General features: G+C 45.2%; 1 protein-coding gene across 1 annotated transcript in view; it reads right to left on the reverse strand.

Moving 5' to 3' along the window:
- Positions 1-16,296, reverse strand: part of LOC144105216 (chymotrypsin-1-like) — a 58,823-nt gene that overhangs the window by 24,007 nt on the left and 18,520 nt on the right. Inside the window, exon 5 of the mRNA XM_077638361.1 lies at positions 9,787-9,890. Coding sequence (XP_077494487.1) covers positions 9,787-9,890 — 104 coding nt within the window. The remainder of the gene's footprint in view (positions 1-9,786; positions 9,891-16,296) is intronic.

Below are 16,296 nucleotides of genomic sequence, written 5' to 3' on the forward strand. Positions count from 1 at the left end.
TATGAGGCTTTATGCTCAAAGTTAAGGTAGCAATTGCTTACATGGGTCAGTGTCAAAAGAATATGCTTATTCAGACTCCAGGACAGACACAGTAGCGTAAAATGCGAACGCACATGTAGTCAGACTTAACAGGACTAGCATTTCATCCTTATTCGCCATTTTCGCTACTGTGTCTTTCCTCAATATACACTGGGCCCGCCCAGCTACAAGCCTTTCTCATTTCTTACTCGATCCCTGAGGTTCACCTTCTTTTTCGATGCCTATTGTTCTGCGTGGTGGTATGGAAAGTGTAACTGGAGTGAACAATGCCGGTTGTCCCGTCCAAATATTGGGCTCAAAATCTCGCTATTACGAATAGTTTATTTTAAAATATCTTACATAGAGATTTTTCATCTCGCTATGTTCATCACAGTTTATTAACTCAGCGCAAAATGTTTTTGCGTGTTGTGGTTGTTCAAATGTTTTGATAGTTGTGCCTTGCCGACACATCCTCTTATGCCTGAGTTGTTACAGATGTGGAGAATAACTAAATTGTGACAATAAGAACTTCAGGCATTTGTCTGAGTGTTTGGCTATTCTGCGCCCTATGACGTCTGTGAACACGCCTTTAAAAATTTATTTATGCTCTGTATTCTGTATCATGTAACGTACAAACATACAAGTTGGCTCAAAGAGAAACTCAAGCTAAAGTTTGCGGGCCAACTTTCGCTACTTGCCCATCCGTTACTTTTCTTGAAAAGTGTCAGCACATGAGTGTTTTCCATTTTTTTTTCTGTAAAAATACCATCTAGATCATGGTATGGATTCTTTGAATAGGAAGCTGAACTTCTCATTCTGCTGAGCTAATGCAGAAGACAGTGTGCTACAGGTTGCGTGCAGAGGATCTGTTTATCTGGTTTTCGCAGATGGTCTCGTTATCAAGCTTTTCACACCACGTCTCAAAATTGAGTCTTTCCTGGCCAAGGTATGCCGTAATGGCATACACTGTCCGGCGTAACATTGAAACATTTGACAGTGGCAAGCAGTGCCTTGATTTTGAAAAAAAAAATGTTTCTTTAAATGCGAGTTTCAGTCGAGTATTCTGAACATAGTTTAGAGTCATCAGCTCCGTGAATGTAAATACTAAGAAATGAAATTTGGGATGTTCTGCGAAATATCAAAAATGATTAGGACATCGCTCTTCATGTAACCACCCCATGGTCGGAAAAACAATTCAACGAAGACCTTGCTCTGGCAGTGCGAAGGGAAATTATTCTAACCGTGCCACATGTGAGCGCTGTTAATCTAGTAGCACTAATAGTTTATTAAAGAGATAATAAAAAAGGAAGGAAAAGCTTATTGCTAGCCCCGGCATCTGCCATCGATACGCACCTGAGCTGAAGCAAAGCAGCGGAAATAAAGGATAGCAGTCAGAATGCAGAAATGAAATGAAAGAGGTGAGGGGACATGAAGAGAGGATAGAGAAAGAAGTACTACACACAAACAATTTACGCAAAAAGAAATGTGTACAGGTAACGCGCGTGATTATAGTTCACGATGAAGCAATAAAAACACAAGCGCACAGCACTATGTAGCCTACAACTGGAGTGAGGCGTCTAGTTGCGAATCGTCCAAGGTGGCACTCGCGGAGCGCTCGGTCACTGCGTGTAACTACCTCGCGGAGAACAGACGGGAAGTCAAGCTCGTCTATTCGAGGAACGCACAGAGGATAACCAAGGTTCACTCACGGATGCGTGCACTGCCCTGCAGCCACAATAGCGTCCTGAGGGAGTCCGGTAGTATTCCCAACGCCCTATAGGCCGCAAACATATCGCGACGAGCATCGGCGAATGCGGCACAGCAAAGGAGCCGGTGCTCTAGCGTTTCCACTGCACCGCATCCGTCTCACACAATTCTCGTCGCGATTCCGTGACGCTCCCGTTGTTCCCTGGGCCACACGCAGCCAATGCGCGCGGAGGAGGAGGGAGTTTAGTGGAACAGGAAAGGTCTGATGCGCGCAGAGGATCATTGCATGTTGAGACGGGTTAAGTTCGCGGCAGCCGGTGATGCTGTCGATGCGTTTACCGGTTGCGTTCGGAGAATATCCTGGGTGACCGCACGCAATCAGCTTGTGACTTTAAGGTAATAATTAAACTGCTTCCTGAATTAGTTTATGCTAGAGAGGCGGGGCAGTAAATATATTAATAGCCTGCTCGTTCTCTGGCACACTCTTCGTACAACAAAAAATGGAACAATAGAAGGCCAAAGAGACCTTTCCCATGGGTAGGGGCGGGGGGGAGGGCAATCAGGATCAGAAACTTGAAGGCTCGCTGCCTCACTTTGCATGCACTGATAATATAGTATTTATGTGCTAATGCCACTGCCCTCGAGATGCGTTATTTTCGGGGTGAGTGCTGTGGAGAAAAAGCAGAGCAGCGGCTGTATAGGCGTATATATTGTTATGAAGACGAAGAAGAGTGCAGTGGCGCGGGACGGAGTGCTCCGTTGTTGTTGTTGTTGTTGTTAGCCATCTTTTGATAGGCTAACAACAACAACAACAACGACGGAGTGCTCGCGCTAGGCCCTTGAGCCATTAAATCATATCTTCATTCTGTCATCATGTCGTGCCTTCCTTGGCTTGCCACCACGTAACATTTGGTGTGAGGTGCTGGGTTCTCATCGTCATCCTAGTCCCCGGGGCATCGCCGCCTTCTGCTCGCCTTCGTCGTCGGCCGAGGGGACCTGGGCTCCGCCGCCCGGCTCAACCCCAGCTCGAACTGACCAGAACCGACCAGCCGCTTTCCCCCGCCCCGTCCCCTGCCCCGAACACAAGACATGACGCCCAGGACCTGACGTACGATGACCCGACTACGACCCGAACCAAGACGGCACCCCCGCCCAGGCTGTGCGGCGATCCCTCAACCCTTGACCTTCGGCAGTGGGTGACCGACCGCTGGACCTGAAGCTCCGGGGGCAACCGTCCACCATATCATCTCCTTCATATTTGTGGCAAGCCTTTCATCTTCTTCTATCCTTCCTGATCATCCTCATCGTCACCTCACCATTCGTAATTCAAGCAATCGATCGGGACGATCGCTCTGAGGACCGGGGTCCTGTTATGAAGACGAAGAAGAGTGCAGTGGCGCGGGACGGAGTGCTCGCGCTAGGCCCTTGAGCCATTAAAAATCATATCTTCATTCTGTCATCATGTCGTGCTTTCCTTGGCTTGCCACCACGTAACAATATATACATAATTAATATGATGCTAACGCTAGAGATACTGAAATTTCAATAATGTGCGTTTTTCGAGGGGATAAAAAAATGTCCGTTTCCCTACTTAACCTGATTCCGCAGGAGTATGTAGCGAAATATATCAATGAAAAAGAAAGTGCAACATTCAAGTGAACGAAACACATTGGCAGAAGAATACATTTGTGGACAACAAAAAATGCAGTTTTTCCTTTAACGGAACAACTTAGTAGGCTTAACTAGAAAAAGTCACGGAAGAAACGATGAGACGCAGTTAGGGTACTCAGTAATTAGCGGGAACATACGAAAGCTTCAAGGAAAACATATTTTAGATGGTTTTAATCAGACATTTGACTACCCAGAGTAATAATAATGAAGCAGCTCGTATGAATTCAGAACGCCCGTAGAAAGAAGTCAATATTAAATCCAGTACTTTATTTGAGGAAAGTACAAAAGAGGAAGGTTTCTATACGAAACCTTTATATACGGCGAAGCACGTGACGAACCACGTGGACTGCCACGGCGCCACGCAACCAGCAGCGGCTCCGCACCAAGTGACCAACAACTTTACAGCGTGATGGTGCAGCCACAGGGTAGCAGCGCCGCCACCGCCACGGCGCCGGCACGCTGAAGGCTCGAAATGCTACTTTTATGTAGCTATCGCTACACAACGCATGCAGAGCCACAGTCGAGAGAGGCTGTAGTACCAAAATAGATCTTGCAACAAAGTGCACTAAAACACTAGAGAGGTAAACACATAAGCGCAATTTGTTCAGGGGGCTCAGCGTTAGTGCGACGGCAGGAGTATCACCTTGAGGCCGTTCAGAATAATGGCGCGTGATCCTTCGCTGGTCAGTGGCTTGTGGCTGTGCGTGAAATGCGTTGACCAGGGAGCCGAGCGGGAGTGCTTTGTCGGGACTGGAACTCCGGCCCTGGGTTGACCGAAGGCGCTAAACAACCTTCATATATAGGGCGTGCCACGTCCTTTCGTCTCTTCGCGCTTAAGGGAAGCGCGCACACACACATAGCGTCCAGAATATAATGGCTCTCCTACTCTCTCGAAGCTTTATGCCATGCAGCTCGCACGTTAAAGGAAAACAATATATAAGGAGGACGGCTTTCGCAATAATTTGCTCTTGATAAGTTGCGAGGACACTCAGGCAACTTATGACGTTGGCTCCAGGTAGCATAACGAAATCCGCGCTGAACAGGGTGTAAAAGCTGTTTCAGACGCCTTTAGCATTACGCATATGGGAGCACCCAAAGTTCCAAAATGGAACATGCAAAAAAACATGCCGAGTAATTTAAATATGACCTATTTTTACGTATACTCTAAAATGAGTTCGTTAATTATCATCAGCAATGTTCATCGCTGAGAAATTCCTTCATAGTGTGGCGTTAAAATGGTAAGTCATTCACGCACATAGGAAGCAATTAAGCCGGCATGATTTGAAGGCCAGCCTTTCCTCCACAAGCTGTGGTGTCTGAAGACCATGATAATACCGTACAGAACACCGCCGTCAATTTCGAATGAAAGGCAGTGATTGCCATGGCTAGTTAATGGCGACAATATTCATCATCAGACTGACTATAACCAATGCACGGCCGATGCCTCTCCCACACCTCTTCCATTAACCTTGTCGTGTACCAGCTGCGACTACCCTATGCCCGCAATCTTAATCTAATCCGCCCACCTATCATTCTGCCACCCCTGGCTGAGCTTTCCTTGTCTAGGAATCTAGTCCGTCACTCTTAATGACCATCGGCTGTCTTTCCTAGGAATTACCTGCACTGCCCAGTACCCATTTCTTTTGATGATGACTATGACGCCATTAACCCCCGTTTATTCCCTTACCCACTCTGCGATCTTGCTGTCTCTTATTATTACACCTATCATTTTCTTTTCCTTAGCACGCTGCACTGCCCTTAACTGAATTGAACCCTTTTCGTTAGCCTGCATGTTTCTGCCCAATACATAAGTACCGGCAAGATACAGCCATTGTACATTTTTCTCTTAAGAGATATTGGTAAACTGCTATTGATAATTTGAGATAACCGGCCGTTATGCGTTTTACCCCATCGTTATTTGTATAGGAATTTCCCTCGTGATCAGGATTTGCGGTCACTACCTGCCATAAGTAGATGTATTCCCAGCGCCTCGCTAATAATTGTAAACTACTGTTGTCTTCCACGACAGTTGAAAAATAATTTGGCCTCCTACATATTAAATTTTAAGCAAACCGATCTGCTCTGTCTAAATCACTGATAATGCTTTACAATGCGTCTCCTGAGTTACTTAGCGAGTATTGTCAGTAGCCAATCGCAGGTCATTAAGGTATTCTCCATTATGTCTTATCCCGAACTGCTCCCAATCCAAGACTCTGAATGCCTCCTGTAAACAGGGAGTGAATGGCATTGGCGAGATTGGCTGTCCCGGCCTGACACCCTTCCTTATTAGAATCAAAATATGTAGGTGTCATCTGTTGAGGTCGCAATATACTACCTGTAGAAATTAAGAAAGTGATATATCATGCATTATTTCACTCCCAAATTAACTATTGCCACTTAGTTTGGGAGACCGCAGGCCGTACACATAATAACCACATTCTCATCATGCAGAAAAAGTCATCCGTATTATTTCCTCCGCCGATTACGTGGCAAATACACCACCGTTATTTATCATACACAATATTCTACCAGGAAACAAAATGTTACAGTATAACGTCTTGCTTCTAATGAAATCCACGGCCTTCCACTGTAGTAAATTCTTCCTCAAACTTGCATATTTACAAAAAATGACCCCACCCTGATATACACGTCAAAGAAAGAAATGAACGGTACCTCAGGTTAGTAATGACTATGGGAGGCAAATGAGGAGATTCTTAGTTCCTAACACACTTAATTCAAATGAATGGTGGTGTGAAATCGCCGGCTTTGAGAGAAATGATTTTATGAGAAATTTTCTCAGTCATATGGAAGATAATGACAGTTTTCTCTTTTTAATACTGTCTGTTGTACATGCTTTTACGTCCTCACTGTGTCTCCTTATAAACAGAAGATTTCGCCTTTCTACCTCTGTCATCTCATAGTGAACATCTTAATTTGTACTCATGTCTCTTACTTAGAACTACTTAGTAGCGTTGTGTACTAGATGTCTGATCATGATTTCATGATTTGTTCTTCTTGGCTTTCATATTGTGTCATGCTCGCTTTGATTTATTTGGTAAAAAAAGATTACACGTTTCGTCTCTATTGCGCTTCGAAAGTGCATGGCTTTCTAAATTCATCGTGTGCTTTATTGTTTATATATACTGTATGCCCTGTGCTGCCGTGTAATGGGCCCGGGCATACTCAAGCTACTGTGACGTAGATTTTTGCTCAAGGCCCTTTTTCGCTTTGAGAGAAAGAAAGAATATGTATGTATGTATGTATGTATGTATGTATGTATGTATGTATGTATGTATGTATGTATGTATGTATGTATGTATGTATGTATGTATGTATGTATGTATGTATGTATGTATGTATGTATGTATGTATGTATGTATGTATGTATGTATGTATGTATGTATGTATGTATGTATGTATGTATGTATGTATGTATGTATGAATGTATGTATGTATGTGTGTATGTGTGTATGTATGCATGTATGTATGTATGTATGTATGTATGTATGTATGTATGTATGTATGTATGTATGTATGTATGTATGTATGTATGTATGTATGTATGTATGTATGTATGTATGTATGTATGTATGTATGTATGTATGTATGTATGTATGTATGTATGTATGTATGTGTGTGTGTGTGCGTGCGTGCGTGCGTGCGTGCGTGCGTGCGTGCGTGTGTGTTTGTATGTATGTATGTATGTATGTATGTATGTATGTATGTATGTATGTATGTATGTATGTATGTATGTATGTATGTATGTATGTATGTATGTATGTATGTACAGTGTTAGTCAAAAGTTCCCAGGCCAAAGGGTTTGCTTATCATCGGTATATCGTGGCATTTAAGATGCCAATAAAACTATCAAGGTTCGCAGGGTATAGAACGATACCGCTTCTGCCCTCTATGGATATTTTGAGCTTTGGGGGTGTCATGTCTGCCTGATTATACTGCTCAAAAGCAGACCCTGTGGCCTGGGAACTTTTAACCGACCCTGTACGTACGTATGTATGTATGTATGTATGCATGTATGTATGTATGTATGTATGTATGTATGTATGTATGTATGTATGTATGTATGTATGTATGTATGTATGTATGTATGTATGTATGTATGTATGTATGTATGTATGTATGTATGTATGTATGTATGTATGTATGTATGTATGTATGTATGTATGTATGTATGTATGTAATTTTACTGCTCACTTTATGGAGGCCTATGGTAGTTGTACAGCAGTTTTATATGTATCTTCCGGTATTTTTACATAAGGCTCTCCCACATCCTGATTCCGCAATGAATGCTGACTTTTGAACTGTGTCAAGAGAGAGAGAAATGACATTAATTTGTATCCGTCCAATATTAAGGGGGAGAAGGCTTTAGCCTAAACCCCCTTTCATTCCGCTAACCGTTGGCCGGAATCGCTTGGGACTCGGCGGCGGTCAGGGCGAGACCGATCCGATGACTGCGTTGTTCATCTGCTTTGTGGTTGAGCAATGAGGTCTCCCAGGATTGTACATTTCTACTAATCTCCACATTTCTACATTTCTAAGGTAATCGCTCAAAGAGTGAGGACATCCTTAGACTTCAAACCAAATTATTAGGCCGGATTCCATAAATGACACGCGACGGTACACCGCATTCACGTTATCGGTCCGGGGACAGAAAAGTGCGCAGAATATAACCAGCCCCTACATATAGCCTTCATAGGTTACGAGAAAGCATTTCACTAAGTTCTTTCTATAACGACCCGAACTGAGTGAAATGCTTTCTCATAACCTATGAAGGCTACATGTAGGGGCTGGTTATATTCTGCGCATCTTCCTGGCTTCTGACCGATAACGTGAATGTGGTGTACCGTCGAGTTTCATTTACGGAATCCTGTCTGATAATTTGGTTTGAAGTCTAAGAATGTCAACTCCTTTAGCGATTACCTTAGTATATAATATCGTATAGGCAGCGGACAGTAGGCTGATATGCTTATAATTTTGGAAGCCCTTGAAGTCTGTTCTTACGGATTAAGATGATGCTAGCGTTCTTCCAAGCTTCCAAGAAGTTGTCCAAGATCTTGAGCTGATGCTCGCATATAAACAATGTCGAGCATCATCGTGGCATAAAGACTGCTGAGCTGCGCACTAAAAATAGTCATGATAAGTTCTCTCAGCACTTAATTGCTCTTTTCAAGGCAGCCGCTTCACCTCTGAAATTAAGCAGTTTCAGTAAAGGTGTGAAAGGGTGACCTATGTCTTCAGTGGAGGTTTTGTAGCCAAAGGCGGAAAATGAAAAGGCACCAAAACGTATCGCTAAGGCTGTTGAAGGGTAGGCAAGCGCTATGAAAAGTTCGGCATCAAAAAGAGGCACGTACTCATAGCCCAGTAGATATAAAGGGAGGGGTTGAATGTGCAAAGCACATTGAGAAGCGATGCGAGGAAAAAAGTCAAGAGCGTTGCTTGCCGTGAAACGCGGCTGATCATGAGGGCCCGTGAAAAAAAGGGGCCCGAGAGACCATTCATGCTGCCTAGCTCGAAGACTAAAAGCGGATGAAAGACGGACGACTTTCAGCTGACGTAAAAGTCGCCCGCAAACGAGCGGCTCTCACCATCTGTCATCATCAGCATCAGTCGCAACATGACCGCGACTATGACCGCTGGAGGACCGAGGCCTCTTTCATGTAATATCAATTAACCCTGTCCTGTCCAAGGCGGGGCCATCTGATGCTCGCAAAAATCTCACTGGCATTCGTTCGTCCACTTTCAGCCATTCGTTGCTGCGCTTGCCTTCTCTGACAATCCAGTGCGTTGCAATCAATGACCGTATTTACCCGGTACTCATCTTCCAAAGATTAAGGCGCTATTTATGAGTGGTCCTCTCTATGACCTAAGCCTTAAAAGGAATAATTAATTGCTTACATCTAGTCTAACCGATAAGATGAGCTGCCATTTTTTGTCATACCGCAGGTAGTTCATGCTTGTAATTAATCTATAGCTTGCCATAAAAAGGCGGTTTAAAAATCACTGTTAGGTAGACGATCCGTTCATCGATGCTCCGCGCAACAAAAGTAAAGAAATTCTGCACATGGGTGCTCGATGAAATGTATAGACTTGAGCTTGCTGCTAATGCATGCAGAAGTTTTAGTATTGCCTCGTGCCTTAGTATTAGGCCTTGCGCTTCTTATGTTTGCTCTTTTATTACAGAAAAATAGTTGTTTTGTAGTTGAGCTGTGGGTGGTTTTATGCATCTACTTGCTTGTTTTCTAATTACATTGATCTCGTTACTTTGTATGAAGTATGGGTAGGCGTGCTAGAAGCAATGTGTTTAGTGCGAAGAATGCCTTTGAGGGGAAAAAAACAACAACAGCTGCATAAATAGGCATTTCTAATACTTACAGATAGGACACACAATGAGCGGCAGTCAGTATTACATTGCTGGATATGATGCTTCCGCCGCAATCAAAAGTGTAGCGGTTTCTCACAACGGCTTTGAGTTGAACCTGTAACCAAGCGAAAAATTGGAGAAAAAACTTCAGCTCCGCCTCAAGGACATGACACGATGGCAACCATATATGCAGAAGGCCGTTTTTAATTTAAAGGCACACAACCGTCGCAGCCCTCATACCCCTCCGAGCGCAGTGGTGCAGCGGTTAAGCGATGCGCCGCCGGCCTGCAATGGCAGTTGCTTCCAGCGGTGGGCCTCGTGCGGCCCAGGTTTCTCTTGCCGAACAACCAATCAATGAGTTTACAGCCACTGGCCACGGTGGCAGTTTAGTCATTGTCCGGTGCGCAAGCCGAGGTGACGGCGCAATGTCACGTGACCTAGACGGCCTTCCTTCCTCCTAGGTTGCTCTCTGGGGACCGCCTGCCAGGGCTATGCTTGTGATTTTTCGCTCACAACGCCGAGAATGCCGACACCGGATTTTCTGGTGAACGTGGTCTTTAACGCTATCGCTTTATTATTTTAGTACGAAAACTAAAGCGCGCGAAAGTTTCTTTATATGACAACAGGGGAAGCGCTATGCAATCATGAAGTTGATCAGGGAAATAATACCTGCTGGAGACTCATCGAAAGGTAAAAACCATGTTTGAGACAGCAATTTAATTACTAAAAAGGTTATGTGAAAGGTCGACCTTACGACCGGTTCTTTCAGAAAGAGCAGGCTTGGCTACTTGCTGGATGTCTGAACACTAAAAAAGCCTCACAAAACAAGATCAGGTATGCAAGGCATCCCATAAGAAGGGACACTACTCGTCTGTCTGCATGTCACGCCGGGTGAACATCACAAAAGCACCAAGAACCGACAGCGAACGAACACACCTCGGAACTGTTTCGTTCTCTGATACATCGGCATGAGAGGTGACCATCCTTGTGCAAGGCCAACCCGTCAAATTCCAGATCGACACGTGGGCCGAAGAATCAGTCCTACCGCCCACAATTTTCAGCACGCTCCAAGATCAGCCTCTGCTGTCACATGCTCCTCGCCAGCTGTATGGTCCCGGTGGGCGGTTTCTAGTAGCCAAAGGCGTAGCACGTCTTCAACTCACGTACCGTGGGTGCCAAACGCTCCAAGACGTCTATGTGCTTTAAGATGTTCACGCTCCCCTACCAGGAAATCTCGCCATCAGCGACTTGCAGATTTTAACCTTCGTCAGCGCCATGGTAAGGAAGGTGAGCCCAAGAGACGAATTTCCTTCCCTGTTTCAAGGATTTGGCAACCTGCAGAGAGAGCACCACATTCGCTTGCGAGATGGAGCAAAGCTATTTGCTTTGAGCTCACCTCGCCGCATACCGATTCCCTCTTCGAAAAAAGAAGGCTTGAACTACAACGAATGAAAAGTATCGGCGTCATATTACCTGTAGATGAGCCGACCGAATGGTGTGCGCCTATGGTAGTAGTCTTAAAACAAACCGGCGATGTGAGAGTTCGCGTCGACTTTACCGAACTCAACCATCACTTCCCCCGAGAGTGGCCTCTGATCCCCTCAGTTGAGCATAAACTCGGGGTGCTCCATGGAGTGAAGATGTTTTCAAAGCTCTATACCAATTCAGAGTTCTGACATACCACAGAGTGAAGACAGTAAGAAACGCACCACATTGATCTCGCCGTTCGGGAGGTTTTCTTTCAACAGGCTATCATTGGCATCGAGTCCGCTTCTGGGCACTTCCAGAAGCAAATGTCACCTATTCTTTACGGCATCAACAGAGTTGTGTGCCACATGGACGATATCTTTATCTGGGGCTCAGACGAAGCAGAGCACAACGATAATCTTCGAACTGTTCTTTGAAGACTGGCTGTGACAGGTCTCACGCTAAACAAGAAAGAGTGCGTGCTTCACGTCGACCAGCTCACGTTCCTGGGTCACAAGCTTGACCAGCAAGGAATCAAACCGGACGAAAAAAAAGGTTAAGACCATATTGAAGGTGAACAGCCCCACCAACAGGAGCGAGCTGCAAAGGGTGCTTGGGATGGCAACCTATCTTGCCCGCTGTGTCCCGAACCTCGCTTGTTTGTTGTCAAAAAGTCGGAATTTGTTTAGGACTTCCCTCACCAGGAAGCGTTTTACCAGTGGAAGCGACTACTCTCGTCTCGCCCAGTGCTAGGGGTGTACGACGCTGCCAAAATACAGTAGTCAGTGCAGACGCCTCTCCTTTTGCACTGGGAGCGGTTATTTGACATAAGCAGTCAGGTGACAAGTTTTCTCTCATCGCCTATGCCTCTAGGTTGCTTCCAATACGGAAAAGCGCTATGCACAAATAGAGAAAGAGGCTCTTGCATTAGAGAGGGCTTTCGGACAGTTCAGCGACTATCTTGTCGGCAAATCCTTCACACTCGAGGCCGACCACAAGCCGCTGGTACCAATCTTTATGTCAATGAGTCTTGATTAACTTACACCTCGGCTACAGAGGCTGAAGATGAGGATGCTGCGTTACCTGTACGAGGTGGAGTACGCCCCTGGGAAAGACCTTCTCGCCGCTGACACGCTTTCTAGAGCGCCGCTCCAACAGACCGCTGACACCGAGCTAGAGGGCAACGTCGAAGCTTTCGTCCACTGCTGTGAGGTCAACTCTTCCCTTCAAGCAGCCTTGTTTGGAGTGGTTAAAAGAAGCCCAAGAAATCAGATCCGGTGTGCTCATGTCTCCAAAGGCACTGCAAGAAAAACTGGCCTTCCAGACGAGATTTGCCTCTTGTGGTCAGGCCTTTGTACGAGCATCGTGGCAAACTCACCAAAGAAGACGATCTGCTACTCTGTGTAGCCCGTGTGGTTGTGTCACTCTCCTGCAGGAACGAAATTTTTCGTCTTCTGCACGAAGGCCACCTCGGTGTTAGGAGATGCAAGCTCGCGCCAAGGACACTGTTTGGTGGCCAACGGTGGCCAAGGACATCACAACTACTGTGAGAAACTGCCGAGACTGTATAAAGACAACCAGCAACCGCAACATGCCTATGCAGAGCACTGAGTTTCCGCCTCGACCGTGGCAGTGCGTTGCAATGGACATGTTCTTTTTCAATAGCCATTGGTGGTTAATCATGACTCATTACTACTCCCGATATCATGAACTTGTTCATCTGGAAAAGTTACTTGAAGTATAGTAATCACACACTGCAATTCAATTTTCGCCCGCCACGGTATCCCAGAGGTGGTGGTCTCTGACAATGGTCCGCAGTTTTCGTCGTCGGACTTTACCAGGTTTGCTCGTGAATACGGCTTCACGCATATAACCTCAAGACCACACTACCACCAGAGCAACGAACTCGCCGAAGCTGCTGTGAAAATCGTCAAGTCTTCAATCATAAAGACACAGGACCCGTACCTCACCCTCCTAGTCTACAGGTCAACACCGCTTAAAAACGGCTACAGCCCCTCTGAACTACTGATGAGGAGGCGGTTGAGGACAATGCATCCCAGCACTTCCGGAAAGCTGGTTCCCCGCTTACCAGACGATAGCAAACTCCGGGAAATTGGAGAACACCGTGCGCAGCTGCATCGAGGCTACGACAGGCGACATGGCGTGCATCAGCTTCCAATTTTTCTCGAGAAGGATGAAGTCTGGGTCAGTACCTGGATAGGACAGGGAACGTGCAGAGGCCCGCAGACGAGCCTCGGTCCTACATCGTGGACACTGGAGACGCCGCCGCATTTTTCCTTGCTTGTTCCTTTCACGAGGTGAAAACAACAAGGTATCTAAGTAAAGAGATGCTGAGACATACGTAGACGAGGCGTCTCTGGGCGGAAATTCCCTGGGGGAATCCCACGCGGGCTTCTTCGCACCAGCACACCAGGAGTGGACGCTGTGCAATTTCGCCCAAGAGACTCCCCTATGCTTCAGGGGAGATGTTGTAGGCAGTATCCTAGCCACTGCATGTGGCTAGGCCGAGTACGCGTCTGGCTGCGCGATAGCGCGAGTCACGCTGAGCGTGTCGCGAGGAGTCGTTTTGGGCCCGGGCCAGTGTTCGCCTGCTCGGGCAATAAACAGGCTGCTGTTCCTGCTTTGCTCAACTCCACACTTGGCTTCTCCTTTATTATGAATTGAGATCATGTTAGCGTGCTTCCGAGCTTCTTGTACGGTCGATGTGATAATGCATTACGTGTACACGGCGGCTAGTTTTTCTAGCACAATCTTGCCTCCATCCCTCAGCAGGTCTGCTGCTACCTGATCCTAAACCAGCTGCTTTTTCCCTTTGCGTTGCTCCTAAGGCTTTCTTTACTTCCTCGTTCGCTACTGACGGGATGACGCATTGCTGTTCACCACTGTCTCTCTCACTGAGGCTCTGATTGCATTCGTTTCTGTACAGATTAGTGTAGAACACTTGGGGTACTTTAGCTATTTTATGGCATTGCCCTCCTTGTCTTTTAGCGCCAATTATCCTTTTCAGAGGGTCTTGAGAACGACGAGAAGTTCTTTGACCAATAATTTTTACACCACAGTACTCATGTTATCGTGAAAAGGCTATCAAGCTGGCATCACTCAGTTTTTCAGATAAGTTTAAAAAATTGCTTTCTGTACAATCCCGCTAACAGCGATCAGTGTGTGCTCCAGCGCGATTTAATTCTCATGGAAAATTGGTGCAGCATGTGTTTATTGCAACCTATAGGGGTACAGACAGTACGTTTTTCGGTGTCAGTGTTTTGCCTTGATAATGCCTCAGAGTGCTAGTAATCATCAAAATGTGCTCAAAACGCCAGCATGCCGGGTTAATAAATAATTCCATACGGTCTCATGCCGGAGTTTTGATCTAGCTCGGGAGGAGCGCTGATGTCACGCTCCAGCTTCCTACCTGTACTGCGAGAATACTGATGACTTCAACATCGACGACATGCACTGGTTATTTGCGGTAACTGCGGGCGATGACGTAGCAATAAGTGCTGCAATCGCATCTTCACAGTGACAACGTTTAAAATCGTAATATATTATCTTGAACTTAGTGTCTGCAGGTGAAATTTTCAAACTGGAATATGGCATCTCTTTACAAAAAAGAAACACGTGATATTTTTGCTCGATTTCGAAGTTTTGTTTCTGCGCGCCTTTAAAATTTCTGAGTTCATGTATGTATCAGGAAACCCACGTGATCTTAGCTCTCAGTACTCATTAATTTACACACCACTCTCAAGACCAGGATAATAAAGCCACCATATAAAATATTCTGCAAAGCTGTTTAACTTGGTTCGAGCACACAAGAAAACTTCGTACAGACACATTGAAGTCACCTGTCTTCATGAGAAGATTTTTCGTTTTTTCGTTGCCTTGAATTCGCAAACTCACGTATGAATCTTTCCTTCGTTCTAAGCTAAAATACGCCCCGGCGATCTGGAATCTATATGAGATATATTTAATCAACCAGCTTTAAAGTCGTTCAAATTCACATGGCCTGTTTCATCACACCAAGGTGTTCCAGACGCGACAGTGTTACTAATATCAAGACATCGATCGGCCTTCAGCCGCTGGTACTTCGGCGGAAAATTTCAGAGCTGGTTTTGTGGCTTTATTCTGACTTTCAACAGCTAACAAACTAGGCCTTGAATGCATTGCTTCGTACTCAACGTTAACCGTTTTACTATCTGAGTTTACAATGCATATGTGGCCTACAAAAACAGACATTAAACCGTTTCTACTCAACTTCAATGTATAAAAGAATGAGCTAACTTATTACGTAAGGCTCAAAGAGATGCGAACAAGTTGTGGCAGTTATTAGCAGCGCATTTCACGACATCTGCTACGATCAAATTGCTGTTCCTCGTTTCTGTTGCTCTCTTTGGCAGTCTGTTCGCTCCGAGTCGTTCTTGGATTACTGCGGCCATTTATTTTTCTCACTTTTGTTGTCATTTCTTTCTGTACCATGTGTGCCTTATTCTGATGCTCTCTTTCGGTTCCTTGAATTGTGATATCGCAAACTCATTTTCGTATAATCTTTGTACTTTCTTTTTGTAACTCATCTACAATTGACCATTTTTTAATGTTATGAATCTCCACCTCCCCGTTCTTATCTAACAGCCAAAAAGCGTGAATAATTGGTGATGATGAGTGTCTCTTAACTTAACATAGTTAAAGAGAGTTCAGTCTTCGTGCTCTTGTAGAACAAATATTTCAACATCAGGCTACATGCGGGGCAAACCGCTACATCGCGGCCTTCTCCCGAGTCTAAATTAGATATAATGAGATGACTGCTTATACCAAAGGCCTGCCTTTGTTTTGCCACTTTTCCTTGTGATCCCAGCGCACAGGAGAAAAAAGCGATTGCCAGTAGCGCTTAAAAGATATTGATAATGCTCTAGAGAGCTTAAAGAAAGAAGAGTGCGGTCGAGTGTTCTGTTTTCTCTGGACACGCTGTCTACAAAAGAAAAGGAAGGAATATTTAAAGCATGAGCTTAATGAAACATGGGATCTACATAAGAGGCACCTGC

The sequence above is a fragment of the Amblyomma americanum genome, chromosome 9 (assembly GCF_052857255.1).
Source record: "Amblyomma americanum isolate KBUSLIRL-KWMA chromosome 9, ASM5285725v1, whole genome shotgun sequence".
NCBI lineage: Eukaryota > Metazoa > Arthropoda > Arachnida > Ixodida > Ixodidae > Amblyomma > Amblyomma americanum.